The sequence below is a fragment of the Heptranchias perlo genome, chromosome 27 (assembly GCF_035084215.1).
Source record: "Heptranchias perlo isolate sHepPer1 chromosome 27, sHepPer1.hap1, whole genome shotgun sequence".
Classification (NCBI taxonomy): Eukaryota; Metazoa; Chordata; class Chondrichthyes; order Hexanchiformes; family Hexanchidae; genus Heptranchias; species Heptranchias perlo.
In genome coordinates, this window is record NC_090351.1 from 39,878,680 (window position 1) to 39,894,154 (window position 15,475).

At 48.7% G+C, this 15,475-nt stretch overlaps 1 protein-coding gene across 2 annotated transcripts in view; it reads right to left on the reverse strand.

The window, feature by feature from the left end:
* LOC137344618 (tyrosine-protein phosphatase non-receptor type 22-like) overlaps window positions 1-15,475 on the reverse strand; it is a 93,883-nt gene continuing 78,408 nt past the window's right edge. For both annotated transcript variants that reach the window (XM_068007731.1, XM_068007732.1), the window contains 6 exons: window positions 12,566-12,593; window positions 10,738-10,776; window positions 9,006-9,106; window positions 4,163-4,193; window positions 3,088-3,168; window positions 1-2,129 (listed from right to left, as the gene is read on the reverse strand). In XM_068007731.1, the coding sequence (XP_067863832.1) occupies window positions 2,050-2,129; window positions 3,088-3,168; window positions 4,163-4,193; window positions 9,006-9,106; window positions 10,738-10,776; window positions 12,566-12,593 (360 nt within the window). In that variant the 3' untranslated portion in view covers window positions 1-2,049. The remainder of the gene's footprint in view (window positions 2,130-3,087; window positions 3,169-4,162; window positions 4,194-9,005; window positions 9,107-10,737; window positions 10,777-12,565; window positions 12,594-15,475) is intronic.

Here is a 15,475-nt window from a genome sequence, read left to right on the forward strand (position 1 = left end):
CTCCCCCCCCCCAGTTAATGGTGAAACAAAAACATACCTAGCTGGCCGTACAGACTTTAAACGAGGGCAGGGAATGGGAATGGGACTGCATGTGTCCAGGCGAAAGTTCCCCAAAATGAATAAGAGAAGAACTTTTTCTGTAACCCATGGCGTGATTAAAGATGTACAACATTGTTCTGTGTTTCATGCACAGAAATGAACAGGAAGTGAATATATGAAACATTAACTCTTTCTCTCTCTCTTCGCGGATGCCATCCGACCTACTGAGTGCGTCCAGCGTTTTCGGTTTTTATTTCAGATTTGCAGTATTTTGTTTTTGAGGAATTGAATACTGATGGGGATTTGACAGACTGGGTATCTGTCTGGTCTCTTCCTATCCTCTTTTGTATATTTGTGTCGCTTTGACCTCTTTACAAGATTCTGGCTGATGTCAGCACAGTTAGAGAACACAATCCGTGTTCATTATACAAAACCTTCCAGCAGCAACTTGCATTTATATTAGCCCCTTTACCGTAGTAAAACGTCCCAAGGTGCTTCACAGGAGCGTAATCAGACAAAAATTGACACCGAGCCAAAGAAGGAGATACTGGGACGGGTGAGCAAAACTTGGTCAAAGAGGTTGGTTTTAAGAGGCATCGTAAAAGGAGGAGAGAGGGGTTTAGGGAGGGTAATTCCAGAACTTAGGGCCGCCAATGGTTGAAGGCACGGCCGCCAATGGCGGGGTGAAGGGAGTGGGGGATGCACAAGAGGCCAGAATTGGAGGAGCGCGGAGATCTCGGAGGGTTGTAGGGCTGGAGGAGGTTACAGGGATAGGGAGGGGCGAGGGCCACGGAGGGATTTGAACACAAGGATGAGAATTTTAAAATCGAGGCGTTCCCGGACCGGGAGCCAATGTAGGTCAGCGAGCACAGGGGGTGATGGGTGAACGGGACTTGGTGCGAGTTAGGATACGGGCAGCAGAGTTTTGGATGAGCCCAAGTTTACGGAGGCTGGTCAGGAGAGCATTGGAATAGTCGAGTTTAGAGGTGACAAAAGCATGAATGATGGTTTCAGCAGCAATCAGCTGAGGCTGAACCGGCCGTGTTACAGAGGTGGAAGTAGGCGGTCTTGATGATGGAGCGGATATGTGGTCAGAAGCTCAGGTCAGGGTCAAATAGGACGGCAAGGTTGTGAACGGTCTGGTTCAGCCTCAGACAGTGACCAGGGAGAGGGATGAAGTCGGTGGCGAGGGAACGGAGTTTGTGGCGGGGAGCGAAGACAATGGCTTCGGTCTTCCCAATATTTAATTGGAGGAAATTGTGGCTCATCCAGGACTGGATGTCGGACAAGCAGTGCGACCACACAGAGCAAGTGGAGGGTTTGAGAGAGGCAGTGATGAGGTGGAGCTGGATGCAGTCAGCGTTCACGTGGAACCTGACGTCCTATCTTATTTTAAACCAGCACATCGAGGAGGTTAAGTGAGCGTTCAGCGTTTGTAGGAGAACAGCACCGATGTAAACTCCCACCCTTCCATACCAACAAACCATCAGTGCAGCTGTTTCTGAACGAAAGGTGAAGTTTATGAATCAGCAAACATGAAAGTGTCAACGTGGAATACCGATCGGCTTTGAAGGACAGCTCTGACAGGGAGCTCTAGGGGCGGAGAGAGCACTGGCACTGCAATCGAGGACTGCAAACCTCCTGCCTGTTGATCACCTAGTCTGGAACGCACGAAGCCCTTCGCTTTTAGTGGACACACAGTGCGACTGGTCATAGTCCCACTCTCCCTGCTCCTGCTGCTGGTCCCTGCTGTGAGGCTGGAGGTGGGCTGAGAGGTCACAGGTAGTGAGGGGTCCCGCGGAGTGAGGAGCAGGTATAACTTTGGAGGTGGGTTGTGGAGCAGAAAGATGCTGAAAAGCACTCAGTCCATTGACTCCACCCCCACGCTCCTGCCACTGGTCGTTCAATACCCCAATCGGTCAATAATGGCGGCTACAATACCCACAATCCCCTGCTCTCCAGAAATGGCTCTATCCATTGCCTGCATGTTTCTGGTTGAGTTATTCAGTATTATTCAATTTCTGTCCTGTCTAACGTCACTGGCGATCGCACTGTACAGTGTTTTACATCCTGAGGCACAACTGTCCTTCCTGCACAGAAAGAAGAATGAAAACAAAATTTCAACACTTCAGAATTTTTTCTCCAGGAAGACTGGCCGATTATGTTGCTTTCAGTGAGGAAGCTCAGACTGATTTCACCCACTTGAACAATCGAATCTTCAACAAACTCCCTGGGCAAAATGGAAGATTCACGCTGCACAGGGGAGGGGAACTTTGCTGGTGCAATGAATGAGTGAGTGCTGCATAAACACCAGGCTGTAACATCCCTAAATGATGCACATCTCCCAATACTGAGTCCCAGTGGCACCCCTGCACTGGATTCAATATTCACTCCCTTCACCACCGGCGCACTGTGGCTGCAGTGTGTACCATCCACAGGATGCACTGCAGCAACTCGCCAAGGCTTCTTCGACAGCATCTCCCAAACCTGTGACCTCTACCACCTAGAAGGTCAAGGGCAGCAGGCGCATGGGAACAACAACACCTGCACGTTCCCCTCCAAATCACACACCATCCCGACTTGGAAATATATCGGCCGTTCCTTCATTGTCGCTGGGTCAAAATCCTGGAACTCCCTTCCTAACAGCACTGTGGGAGAACCGTCACCACACGGACTGCAGCGGTTCAAGAAGGCGGCTCACCACCACCTTCTCAAGGGGTGACTGGGGATGGGCAATAAATGCCGGCCTCGCCAGCGACGCCCACATCCCCATGAATAAATAAGTAAACCCTGATTCTGCAAGTAGAATCAATTATTGTTTTAAAATTAAATTGTTTAATATGTTTATTTCTAAATACCAGTAAATGGTTTTCAAAGTGGTTTCCATATCTGGAATCAAATGGCATCCGCACAGCCCAGAAACATATTGTTCTTAAATTGCAGTTTTGACTGTGTGCACCAGGGGTGTTAGAGCTGATTGCTGTAATGACCGGATCAGACTGGGGGGCTCAAAGTACCAGCTTCAGTTCACGGTTAAAAAAAACTCACCGAAGTTTAGAAAGGAGCGATTGTGTTCTGCCCTTGGTTCGGTCTCTGGAGCACTGGGCAGTGCGGGGGTGCTGCTTATGGCTGCAGAGAGAGAGAGAGAGAGAGAGAGATGTGTAAAGATGCATTTAACCATAATCATTAATGTACGTTCCACTGGCTCACTGTGTGATTTGGTCTCTTTACTGGCAAGTTTGAATTTCTGGTTTAAAACACTGAAAAGCTAAACTTGCTACTTACAGTAAGATAAACACTTACACAAAGCCTTTCACACAATGAATTAAGTTGAAATGCAGCGATTGTTGTTCAAAGCAAAGGAAACAGTCAGTCAGTTTGCACACAGCAAGATCCCACAAACAATATTGACCAGTTAATGTTTTTTTGTGTTACGGGTTGAGGAATCTGAGACATTGGGGCAAACCTGCTCTTCTGTGAATAGCTCCATGGGATCTTTAATGTCTATTGGAAGCAGAGGGTCTCGGTTTAACGTCTCATCTGAAAGACGGCACCTCTGACAGTGCAGCACCTGGTACCACACGGGATTGTCAGCCTAGATTATCTTCTCAAGTCCTGGTGCGGGGTTTGAACCCATGACCTTCTGACTCATCTGAGCCAGGGCTGTCCACGGCCTATTGACAGGTGCAGAATTATAGACTCTCACCTGCTGTGTGAACGACTAACGTAGGCCAGACACAGACTCTGCAGTCACCGACCTTCCAACGAGATAGAACATTGAATGGATAGTGAACTGGTGAGAGGGATGGGTTCCGATTAACCCTCAGCTCAGGTGTACAGTAACACTCCTAACGTGAGCATGTCTGATGTTTTATCAAGGAGCCATCGGTCCCTGCTGACTTGCACAGTTGGAACTTTTATCACCTTGATATATTCTTGAAAAGGAAAAATGTGCAGGGCTGTGGGGAAAGAGCAGGGGGGAGTGGGACTAATTAGATAGCTCTTTCAAAGAGCCGGCACAGGCACGATGGGCCGAATGGCCTCCTCCTGTGCTGTATGATTCTATGACTTTATTTGTCAATGGCACAAATATTAATTGTATTCTGAACATAATTCCACTTACTCTTCTTCATATTTCGTAGAATTTTCATACTCTGCAAACAGAGAGAGAGAGAGAGAGAGAGAAAATCACCAACAGGTCCTTTAAAAGGGCTGATGCGATGTTTTGCACGATTCCGGGTCTATTACTGTTTCGATCACCGTCCCCCACCACCACCACCAACAGCAGCAGCAGCAGCTGCTAGAAAAACTGACCTGTGGAAGTGAAGGAACGGCCTACAACCAGAGATTCTTTCACTGGAACGAGAACTGAAATTTAGTTTGTGCTCGAAATCACTGGTATTTCCATACAAGTGCTCACAGTGTTGGTACAGTGTTGGTCTGTCTGCTTCTTTAACAGGGTTAGCAGGTTAAATGGAGGACAGAGGTATTTTGTTGGCTAATGATGCCGATGGTAATTTATAAGGGGGTGATCTGATCGAGGTGTTTAAAATGATGAAAGGATTCGATAGGGTAGAGAGAGAGAGAGAGAGAGAGAGAGAAACTATTTCCTCCGGTGGGGAAATCAAGAACAAGGGGGCACAATCTTAAAATTAGAGCCAGGCCGTTCAGGAGTGAAATCAGGAAGCACTTTTTCCACACAAAGGTTATTGGAAATCTGGAACTCTCTCTCCCCAAAAAGGCTGGGGGTCAATTGGAGCTTTCAAGACGGAGATCGCTAGGTTTTTGTTGGGTGAGGGTATCAGGGATACGGAGCAAAGGCGGGTAGATGGAGTTGAGGTACAGATTAGCCAGGATCTAATTGAATGGGGGAGCAGGGTTGAGGGGCTGAATGGCCTCCTTCCTGCTCCTGGGAGAGAAACACATTCCTTATGTAAAAGCGCCACCTGCTGGAACCGAACGGATCGTCTTGTGCAGCTTGTAAAACGAGTGAAGAGCAAAAGACGCAAATGCAAAAAGCGAAACCGTTTCAGCGGCGGGAGGGTCGGTGACGAGAGGGCACAGAATTAAGGTGATCGGCAAAAGAACCAGTGGGGAGATGAGGGGAAATTTTTTTTTTTTTTAAACACAGCGAGTTGTTACGATCTGGAATGTGCTGCCTGAAAGGGCGGTGGAAGCAGATTCAATAATAACTTTCAAAAGGGGAATTGGATAAATACTTGAAGGGGAGAAAATTTACAGGGCTTCGGGGGAGTGGGACTAATCGGATAGCTCTTTCAAAGAGCCGGCACAGGCACGATGGGCCGAATGGCCTCCTCCTGTGCTGTAGGATTCTATGATTCTATAAACAGTCAGCAGGTCAGGCAGCATCCGTAGAGAATCACAAGTCAATCAATCGGCACTTCAGCTCTAAAGACCGTCTGTCCTGACTTAGACCGGATATGTGGACTGACTGACCTCTCTTACAGAACGAGCGGACGGTTTGTTCTGGAAACGGCCTGTGACGCTCAGCACTCGACACAAGCTCGCTCCGAGTCACAGGTTCCTGCGGTTCTCTAAAATCGGTGAAGTAATCACCGTGTTTAGTGATAATCTCAGGATAGTTAACGTCCGTCTTCAGTCAGGAGCATTGGAATCACTGGACGAGAAGAGACCAAAGGTCCATCTGGTTCACCTTCTACCATCCTGGAAGTCGCATGATACACCGATAATGGATGCTGACTAATCACATCAATCAATCTCTGTATCGATTAGTCTCCAACAGACCCAGACATGAGGTGAGGAAAACCCCCAGTGGGGGGGAGAGCTTTGGGAACCCTCAGTCCAAAGTCACCTGTTCCTCCCAAGCCTGTTACACTCATCACACCTCATGCCTCAAATTACTCATATATTGGATCCTAAAATGTTATTTTCTGAAAGAAATCAATCTAATTTACATTTGAATGAATCAACACTTCCTGCTTCCACCGTCTCCCCAGGGAGCCTGTTCCATAGATTGGCCACTCGCTCACTGAAATATTGTTTCTGTAGATTAGTTTTGAATTTATCCCCTATAAGCACAGGCCGTGTCCTCTGGTTCTACTGTTCTGGACATTTTTATTATTAAAAATAAAAACCGAAAATGCTGGGAACACTGAGCAGGTCAGACGGCGTCTGTGGAGAGAGAAACAGAGTTAACGTTTCAGGTCGATGACCTTTTATCAGAACTGGAAGATGTTAGAGGTTAATCTTTAACATCTGGTGAAAGGCCATCGACCTGAAACATTAACTGTTTCTCTCTCTCCACAGATGCTGCCTGACCCGCTGAGAGTTTCCAAACTTTTCGGTTTTTGTTTCAGATTTCCAGCATCCGCAGTATTTTGCTTTTTAAAAAAATAATTTTTATTGTCTTTCCATCCCCCCCCCCCCCAGCCCCGTCCTGGTATTGTGACCGTCACTGAACGACGGACTCGTCCTCCGTCACCCTAGACAGCGAGTGTTGGTCAGATTTCCAACTGCGAGGGAGAGTCACAGCCGAGCCTGATTTTATCCAGAAGCTCACACCTCGTGCACGGGGCCACCGGAACTGGAGCAGGAACCCTGGCTCGTTCTCCCCCTCCCCCCCCCTCCCCTCCAATCCTGAAAACCAGGATCAGCTAAATCAACACAGACTGGGCACCAGAGCCTTATCAGCTCAGCGAGTCATACGGGGAGACTGCAGCGGACTTTAAAGACCACATCTCTCCGCTGCTGTTGTTTCACAGCCTGCCAACCTGTTTCAATGTGGTTTTGGTTTCAGTGCTTATGTCAGAGTGCGTTTCCTTGTGTTTTCTTCCTTTCTGTGCCTTCAAACTACGCTGTGTTGGTAAAGGTTTCGCAGGAGCTAGCTCGGGTTGCCAACTCTGACCGGACGTATTCCTGGAGGTTTCATCACATGACCCCCCGACTCCAACTACCCCCCCCCCCCCCCATTGGTTCGCTGACACGTCCGCCATCGTGCCCCGCCTTCCCATGGCCAATTGGAAAGCGAACAGTCTCTGTTATCGGATTGGATGATTCTCGACTGTCAGTCAAACAGCATTTTCTTTTCCAACTGCAACACTTTTATAATTAATAGTTTATAGAATTTTTTTTTTAAACGCCTTTATGAGTTTGCTCCCAGCAGTGTCCTGGAGATTAATCTTCAATTCCTGGAGGGTTGGCAACCTTACTCCTGCTCAGATTTTGCTGCTTGGTAACCCAGGTTACCCCGGAGGTCCTGGCAGGGCAGCGAGGGTCTGCAGGGCAGCGAGGGTCTGTTACTGGACTAATAATTCAGCGAACGTCCCACCACGGCAGCTCGAGTAATCTCGGGATGTGGGCGTCGCTGGCGAGGCCGGCATTTATTGCCCGTCCCTAGTTGCCCCTTCAGAAGGTGGTGGTGGGCCCTCTTCTTGAAGGTTTAATTCAACTGGGCCATTTCAGTGGGCGGTTAAGAGTCAACCACGTTGGTGTGGGACTGGAGTCACCTATAGGCCCAGACCGGGTAAGGACGGCAGGTTTCCTTCCCTACAGGTCATTAACGAACTAGTTTATTTCCAAATTTGCCAAATCAAACTGCCAGGGTGGGATTTGAACTCATGTTCTCTGGATTACTAATCTACAACAACAACTTGCATTTATATAGTGCCTTTAACGTAGTGAAACGTCCCAAGGTGCTTCACAGGAGCGATTATCAAACAAAATTTGACACCGAGCCACATAAGGAGATATTAGGACAGCCTTGGTCAAAGGAGCATCTTAAAAGGAGAAGAGAGAGGCGGAGAGGTTTAGGGAGGGAATTCCAGAGCGTGGGGCCGAGGCAGCTGAAGGCACGGCCGCCAATGGTGGAGCGATGAAAATCGGGGATGCGCAAGAGGCCAGAATTGGAGGAGCGCCGAGATCTCGGAGGGTTGTAGGGCTGGGGGAGGTTACAGAGATAGGGAGGGGGGGCGAGGGCGATGCAGGGATTTGAAAACAAGGATGAAAATTTTAATATCGAGGTGTTCCTGGACCAGGAGCCGATGTAGGTCAGCGAGCACGGGGGGTGATGGGTGAACGGGACTTGGTGCGAGTTAGGATACGGGGCAGCAGAGTTTTGGATGAGCTGAAGTTTATGGAGGGTGGAAGATGGGATCGTCCAGTAACATAACCACTAAACTACCGGACCCTGGTGATAACGATACACTGATTATAGTGCTTTGTACGTAAGTCTTGTTGGCATTGAAGACTTTGCAGTGTCTCCACACTCCCAAACCAGATTTCAAATGAGAGAGTTTCCCAGTCACTACAATAATCCAGCAACAATTCCATCTTTATTCCTTTGGTTTTAAAAAAAAAAATTATGGTTTAAGATCAGTCACTGCCCAATAAAGTCACAGAGGTGGCAGATCGGGAAGCAGTTCCTGAGCGTGGCAGTGTGAGTGTGTGACACCGTCACACCACGAGGTGCCCAGGCAGGACAATGATCGTTTGGTTAAGTTATGAATGTGGAACTCGCTACCACAAGGAGTAGTTGAGGTGAACACCACAGGTGCATTTAAGGGGAAGTTAGATAAACACATGAGGGAGAAAGGAATAGAAGGATATGCTGATAGGGTGAGATGAAGTAGGGAGGGAGGAGGCTCGTGTGGAGCACAAACACCAGCATGGACCAGTTGGGCCGAATGGCCTGTTTCTGTGCTGTACATTTTATGTAATTCAAAGTAATTTCTGCTTTCTCACCCTGTGCAACCTCAAAACAGTTCCCCAAAACCACTTTTCCAAGTGCGGCTCGTTAACATTTACTATTTCTGCAAAAAATACTTCTAAAAAAGAATCTCAGCAAAGGGCTCAGAAAGTACAAAGTCAGTTAAACATCCTTTGCTGTAACTGATTTATATATACACAAAAACTCAGTACAGACACCAGGCCCCCACTCTGTAGACCTGGATTAAACACGGTCACTATCAGAGGGAACGCAGTGTTACCTTGCTCCTCGAGAAGACTTTGTTGGGATCAGCTGATGGTCTCTGGGTCTCGGGTAAACTCTCAGACGATGAAGGTGGGACAGAGGCGGCTGGTGGCAAACCTGCAGGTAAATTTAAGGAAAGGTCACACTTAAGAAATAAGGATGCATAAAGCCATAAGCGGGATATCACCAGGACACACAATGCATGGGCACAGCGTGGTGTACGCAATGCACTGTGTACGGGGCACAGCGTGGTGTACGCAATGCACTGTGTACGGGGCACAGCGTGGTGTACGCAATGCACTGTGTACGGGGCACAGCGTGGTGTACGCAATGCACTGTGTACGGGGCACAGCGTGGTGTACGCAATGCACGGGGCACAGCGTGGTGTACGCAATGCACGGTGTATGGGGCACAGCGTGGTGTACGCAATGCACGGTGTACGGGGCACAGCGTGGTGTACGCAATGCACGGTGTACGGGGCACAGCGTGGTGTACGCAATGCACTGTGTACGGGGCACAGCGTGGTGTACGCAATGCACTGTGTACGGGGCACAGCGTGGTGTACGCAATGCACTGTGTACGGGGCACAGCGTGGTGTACGCAATGCACTGTGTACGGGGCACAGCGTGGTGTACGCAATGCACTGTGTACGGGGCACAGCGTGGTGTACGCAATGCACTGTGTACGGGGCACAGCGTGGTGTACGCAATGCACTGTGTACGGGGCACAGCGTGGTGTACGCAATGCACTGTGTACGGGGCACAGCGTGGTGTACGCAATGCACTGTGTACGGGGCACAGCGTGGTGTACGCAATGCACTGTGTACGGGGCACAGCGTGGTGTACGCAATGCACTGTGTACGGGGCACAGCGTGGTGTACGCAATGCACTGTGTACGGGGCACAGCGTGGTGTACGCAATGCACGGTGTACGGGGCACAGCGTGGTGTACGCAATGCACGGTGTACGGGGCACAGCGTGGTGTACGCAATGCACGGTGTACGGGGCACAGCGTGGTGTACACAATGCACGGTGTACGGGGCACAGCGTGGTGTACACAATGCACTGTGTACAGGGCACAGCGTGGTGTACGCAATGCACTGTGTACGGGGCACAGCGTGGTGTACGCAATGCACTGTGTACGGGGCACAGCGTGGTGTACGCAATGCACTGTGTACGGGGCACAGCGTGGTGTACGCAATGCACTGTGTACGGGGCACAGCGTGGTGTACGCAATGCACTGTGTACGGGGCACAGCGTGGTGTACGCAATGCACTGTGTACGGGGCACAGCGTGGTGTACACAATGCACGGTGTACGGGGCACAGCGTGGTGTACACAATGCACGGTGTACGGGGCACAGCGTGGTGTACGCAATGCACTGTGTACACAGACAAGTCTTCATTCCCAAAATTCTCCGCGGGGGGAGTGAGGGGCCGTCCCGTGGTTGAGGGAGTGATGGACCATCCTGCGGTGGGGTTGTGTGGGTGGGGAAAAAAGTGAGGGGCCGTCCCGCGGGGGGTAGGGTTAGAGGGGGAAGTGATGGACCGTCCCACATTGGTGGGGGGTGGGGGAGGGGGGGGGAGTGATGGACCGTCCCGCAGTGGGGGGTGGGGGAGAGCGAGGGGCCGTCCTGCAGGGGTGGGGGGCAGTGAGAGACTCACAGGGCGGAGAGGGTCTCAAACATGGTGATTGGTCACTGACAACTTTTATGTGTGGAGACGGACATAATGAGAGAAAATGAGACTCACCGCTAGGACCTGGGAGCGATAACGAGACGCACTTTCCTTCTAGAGGAGGGGAAAGGTCTGTGAGTGAGTTGGCAAAAGAAAAATAACGACATGAACCTGTAGCACTGGGTCTTTCTAGATATCAGCGGATCTTCCAGTAAGGTCCCGCCTCGTCCATCACACTCTCCATCTCCAAAATATTAGATCAGCTAAGTATTAATACTGGGGGAGAGCAGCAACGAGCAGTGACACTAAACAGATTCAAAACGACTGAAATCCCAATTTCACCGGACAGAAAAACAGGAAGACATGTACCAAACCGTCTCACGTTATTTAAAAAAAATTCATTCTCAGGATGTTGGCATCGCTGGCGAGGCCGGCATTTATTGCCCATCCCTAATTGCCCCTTGAGAAGGTGGTGGTGAGCCGCCTTCTTGAACCGCTGCAGTTCGTGTGGTGAAGGTTCTCCCACAGTGCTGTTAGGAAGGGAGTTCCAGGATTTTGACCCAGCGACGATGAAGGAACGGCGATATATTTCCAAGTCGGGATGGTGTGTGACTTGGAGGGGAACGTGCAGGTGGTGTTGTTCCCACGTGCCTGCTGCTCTTGTCCTTCTAGGTGGTCGAGGTCGTGGGTTTGGGAGCTGCTGTCGAAGAAGCCTTGGCGAGTTGCTGCAGTGCATCCTGTGGATGGTACACACTGCAGCCACAGTGCGCCGGTGGTGAAGGGAGTGAATGTTTAGGGTGGTGGATGGGGTGCCAATCAAGCGGGCTGCTTTGTCCTGGATGGTGTCGAGCTTCTCGAGTGTTGCTGGGGCTGCACTCATCCAATGAAAGCAGGTTGCCCGTGTCTAGTATAAAAGTTTCTAACTTAGGGAATGTACCTGCTGTACTGTCCAGGGGCAGTGCAGAATGCCACTTGCAAGGCGGGCGCCAGTCAGAGTTAGGGCTACAACACTGTAACCCCGATTCACTGCCCCCCTTTTCTGAGAGTGAGGGATCACCTGATTACCCCAACATTTCTAGCATGGCACGGCCAATCCAAACCCTTGACAATGACTTTAGAATGACAACTTTACTTGTCATTTTCTGTCTGTGTTCCCGGAGGAGCTTTGCTCATTGGGGGCTCCCATCTGAAATTCAGGCACGTTGCACACCGTTACATCACCGTTCAAACGTCGGAAAACTGCGCACAGCGTATCCCAGATTCCCGGTACGCCTCTCTGCAGGTGAGGCGTACCGGGAAGCCAAAAGGTGCCCCCTTTATTATAAACCGGACTCTACTGGCTCTCTGACTATCACTCACCCCTGGCTCGATCCAATAAACTTGTTTGAAACCCCGGCACTTTTAAGAATCCAACATTAAAAGTAACTCTAACTTCCAAATCCTCTCCGTGAAAAACAGTCAAAATAGATTCTCAAAAACATATCACAGAGTGACTAACACTGTTACTAGCTACAGGCCTGGTTACTAGTTACTACAATTACAGGCCTGGTTAATAGTTACTACAGTTACAGGCCTGGTTAATAGTTATTAGAATTACAGGCCTGGTTAATAGTTACTACAGTTACAGGCCTGGTTAATAGTTATTAGAATTACAGGTCTGGTTAATAGTTACTACAGTTACAGGCCTGGTTAATAGTTATCAGAATTACAGGCTTGGCTAATAGTTACTAGAGTTACAGGCAAGGTTAACAGTTACTGGAGTTACAGGCATGGTTAATAGTTATTAATACAGTCAGTAAGTTCATAACTTTCATAGTTTGGAAACAAAATCAGGCAGAAAGTGAGCTGGACAACTATCTACAACATTAAAATATTCAAAACACATACGACTTGCATTACTCACCCTTCCTAAAGGCTCTCAATTTTAAGCTCTGCAAAAAAATACAATGCAATGAATTATAAATTTTGCATAAATGATTTGGTAACGATGGAGTGAAATAAATGGAATTTTACAGACGCAGCACAGTTAGCAGCTTACAGGCAGACGGGGCAGGAGAGGTCGGGTGCAGGCTGAGACGGAGAAAGTAAGGTGTTGCGTCAAAAGAGGGGAGCAGGACAAAGTGTATCTCTCAAAGGCTGGAAGAGAAGCAGAATAGAGAAAGGGTTTAGAGAGGGGGCTGCAGGTTTGCCAGGAGGAGCCCTCGAGATGACAGACGGGCAGGTAGGTCAAGAGGGGGCTGTAGAGGTAGAGAGGGTGAGACAATGGAGGGATTGATAAAGAAGGACAAGGATTTTGAAGTACATTGGAGGACAGGCACACGAGGTCCGGGGCGATGAGTGAGCGGGAATTAGTGTAAGTACCTAGAGTTTCGGACAAGCTGGAGCCGGGGAGGAGAGGTTTGGAGAGGCCGAGTCCTGAAGTAGTGCAAGCATTGTTAGGGGGTTTCAGGACAGTGGGGTGAGGTGGGGCAAAGGTGGGACGCACTGTGCAGGTTGAAGATGGTGGTTTCAGTGATGGGTAGGATATGGGGCATGAACCTCTATACATGGTCAAACAGGACACCAAGGTGATTAGGCCGGAGTAAACAGTTGGGGACAGGGATGGGGGGAGGGTGAAGGTTCGGTGGCAGCTGAAATGAAAACTTTGGCTTGAAATGAAAATTGGGCGGTTTCTATGACGGGCAGTTGGTAAAAAAAAAAAAATCTACCCCAATGTCTCCGAGGAGCAGCATGGAAAATGAGAAAAAGGAGGGCGGGCTATCTCGACACTGTCCCATCAAACACTCCCAGGACAGGTACAGCACGGGTTAGATACAGAGTAAAGCTCCCTCTACACTGTCCCATCAAACACTCCCAGGGCAGATGAAACATAGAATCATAGAAACATAGAAAATAGGAGCAAGAGTAGGCCATTCGGCCATTCGGGCCTGCTCCGCCATTCAAAATGATCATGGCTGATCGTCTAACTCAGTACCCTGTTCCCGCTTTTTCCCCATATCCCTTGATCCCTTTAGCATTAAGAAATATATCTATCTCCTTCTTGAATACATCTAATGACTTGGCCTCCACTGCCTTCTGTGGTAGAGAATTCCACAGGTTCACCACCCTCTGAGTGAAGAAATTTCTCCTCATCTCAGTTCTAAATGACATTCCCCATATCCTGAGACTGTGACCCCTGGTTATGGATTCCCCAGCCATCGGGAACAGCCTCCCTGCATCTAGTCTGTCTAGTCCTGTTAGAATTTTATATGTTTCAATGAGATCACCTCTCATTCTTCTAAACTCTAGTGAATATAGGCCTAGTCGACCCCATCTCTCCTCATACGTCAGTCCTGCCATCCCAGGAATCAGTCTGGTAAACCTTCGTTGCACTCCCTCCATGGCAAGGACATCCTTCCTCAGATAAGGAGACCAAAACTGCACACAATACTCCAGATGTGGTCTCACCAAGGCCCTGTGCAACTGCAGTAAGACATCCCTGTTCCTGTACTCAAATCCTCTTGCAATGAAGGCCAACATACCATTCGCCTTCCTAACTGCTTGCTGCACCTGAATGCTCGCTTTCAGCGACTGGTGTACAAGGACACCCAGATCTCATTGTTCCTCCCCTTTTCCCAATCTATCACCATTCTGATAATAATCTGTCTTTCTGTTTTTACAACCAAAGTGGATAACCTCACATTTATCCACATTATACTGCATCTGCCATAAGAACATAAGAACATAAGAAATTGGAGCAGGAGTAGGCCAATCGGCCCCTCGAGCCTGCTCCGCCATTCAATAAGATCATGGCTGATCTGATCCCAACCACAAATCTAAAGAACACAAGAAGTCGGAGCAGGACCCGGCCACATAGCCCCTGGGCCATGTTCTTGCCCACTCACCCAACTTGTCTAAATCACATTGGAGCCTCTTTGCATCCTCCTCACAGCTCACATTCCACCCCAGCTTTGTGTCGTCTGCAAACTTGGAAATGTTACATTTGGTTCCCTCATCCAAATCATTGATATATATTGGGAATAGCTGGGGCCCAAGCACTGATCCCTGCGCTACCCCACTAGTCACTGCCTGCCACCCAGAAAAAGACTCGTTTATTCCTACTCCCTGTTTCCTGTCTGTCAACCAATTCTCAATCCATGCCAGTATATTCCCCCCAATCCCAAGTGCTTTGATTTTGCACACTAACCTCTTGTGTGGGACCTTATCAAAAGCCTTCTGAAAATCCAAATACACCACATCCACTGGTTCTCCCCTATCTATTCTACTAGTTACATCCTCAAAAAACTCCAGTAGATTTGTTAAGCATGATTTCCCTTTCATAAACCCATGCTGACTTTGTCCAATCCCATTAATGCTTTCCAAGTGTTCTGTTATCACATCCTTTATAATAGACTCCTCCTTTGTGAACACAGAACCCAAGTATGTGTTTAATTGTTCTGCCATTTCTTTGTTCCCCATTATAATTTCCTCCATTTCTGACTGTAAGGGGACCTACATTTGTCTTCACTAATTTTTTTCTCGTGACATATTTATAGAAGCTTTTACAGTCAGTTTTTATGTTCCCTGCTAGTTTACTCTCATACTCTATTTTTCCCCTCTTAATCAATCTCTTTGTTCTCCTATGCTGAATTCTAAACTGCTCCCAATCCTCAGGCTTGCCGCTTTTTCTGGCAATGTGTCTCCTCTTTGGATCTAATACTATCCCTAATTTGTTTTGCAAGCCACGGTTGAGCCACCTTTCCTGTTTTATTTTTGCGCCAGACAGGAATGAATAATTGTTGTAATTCCTGCACACGTTCTTTAAATATTAGCC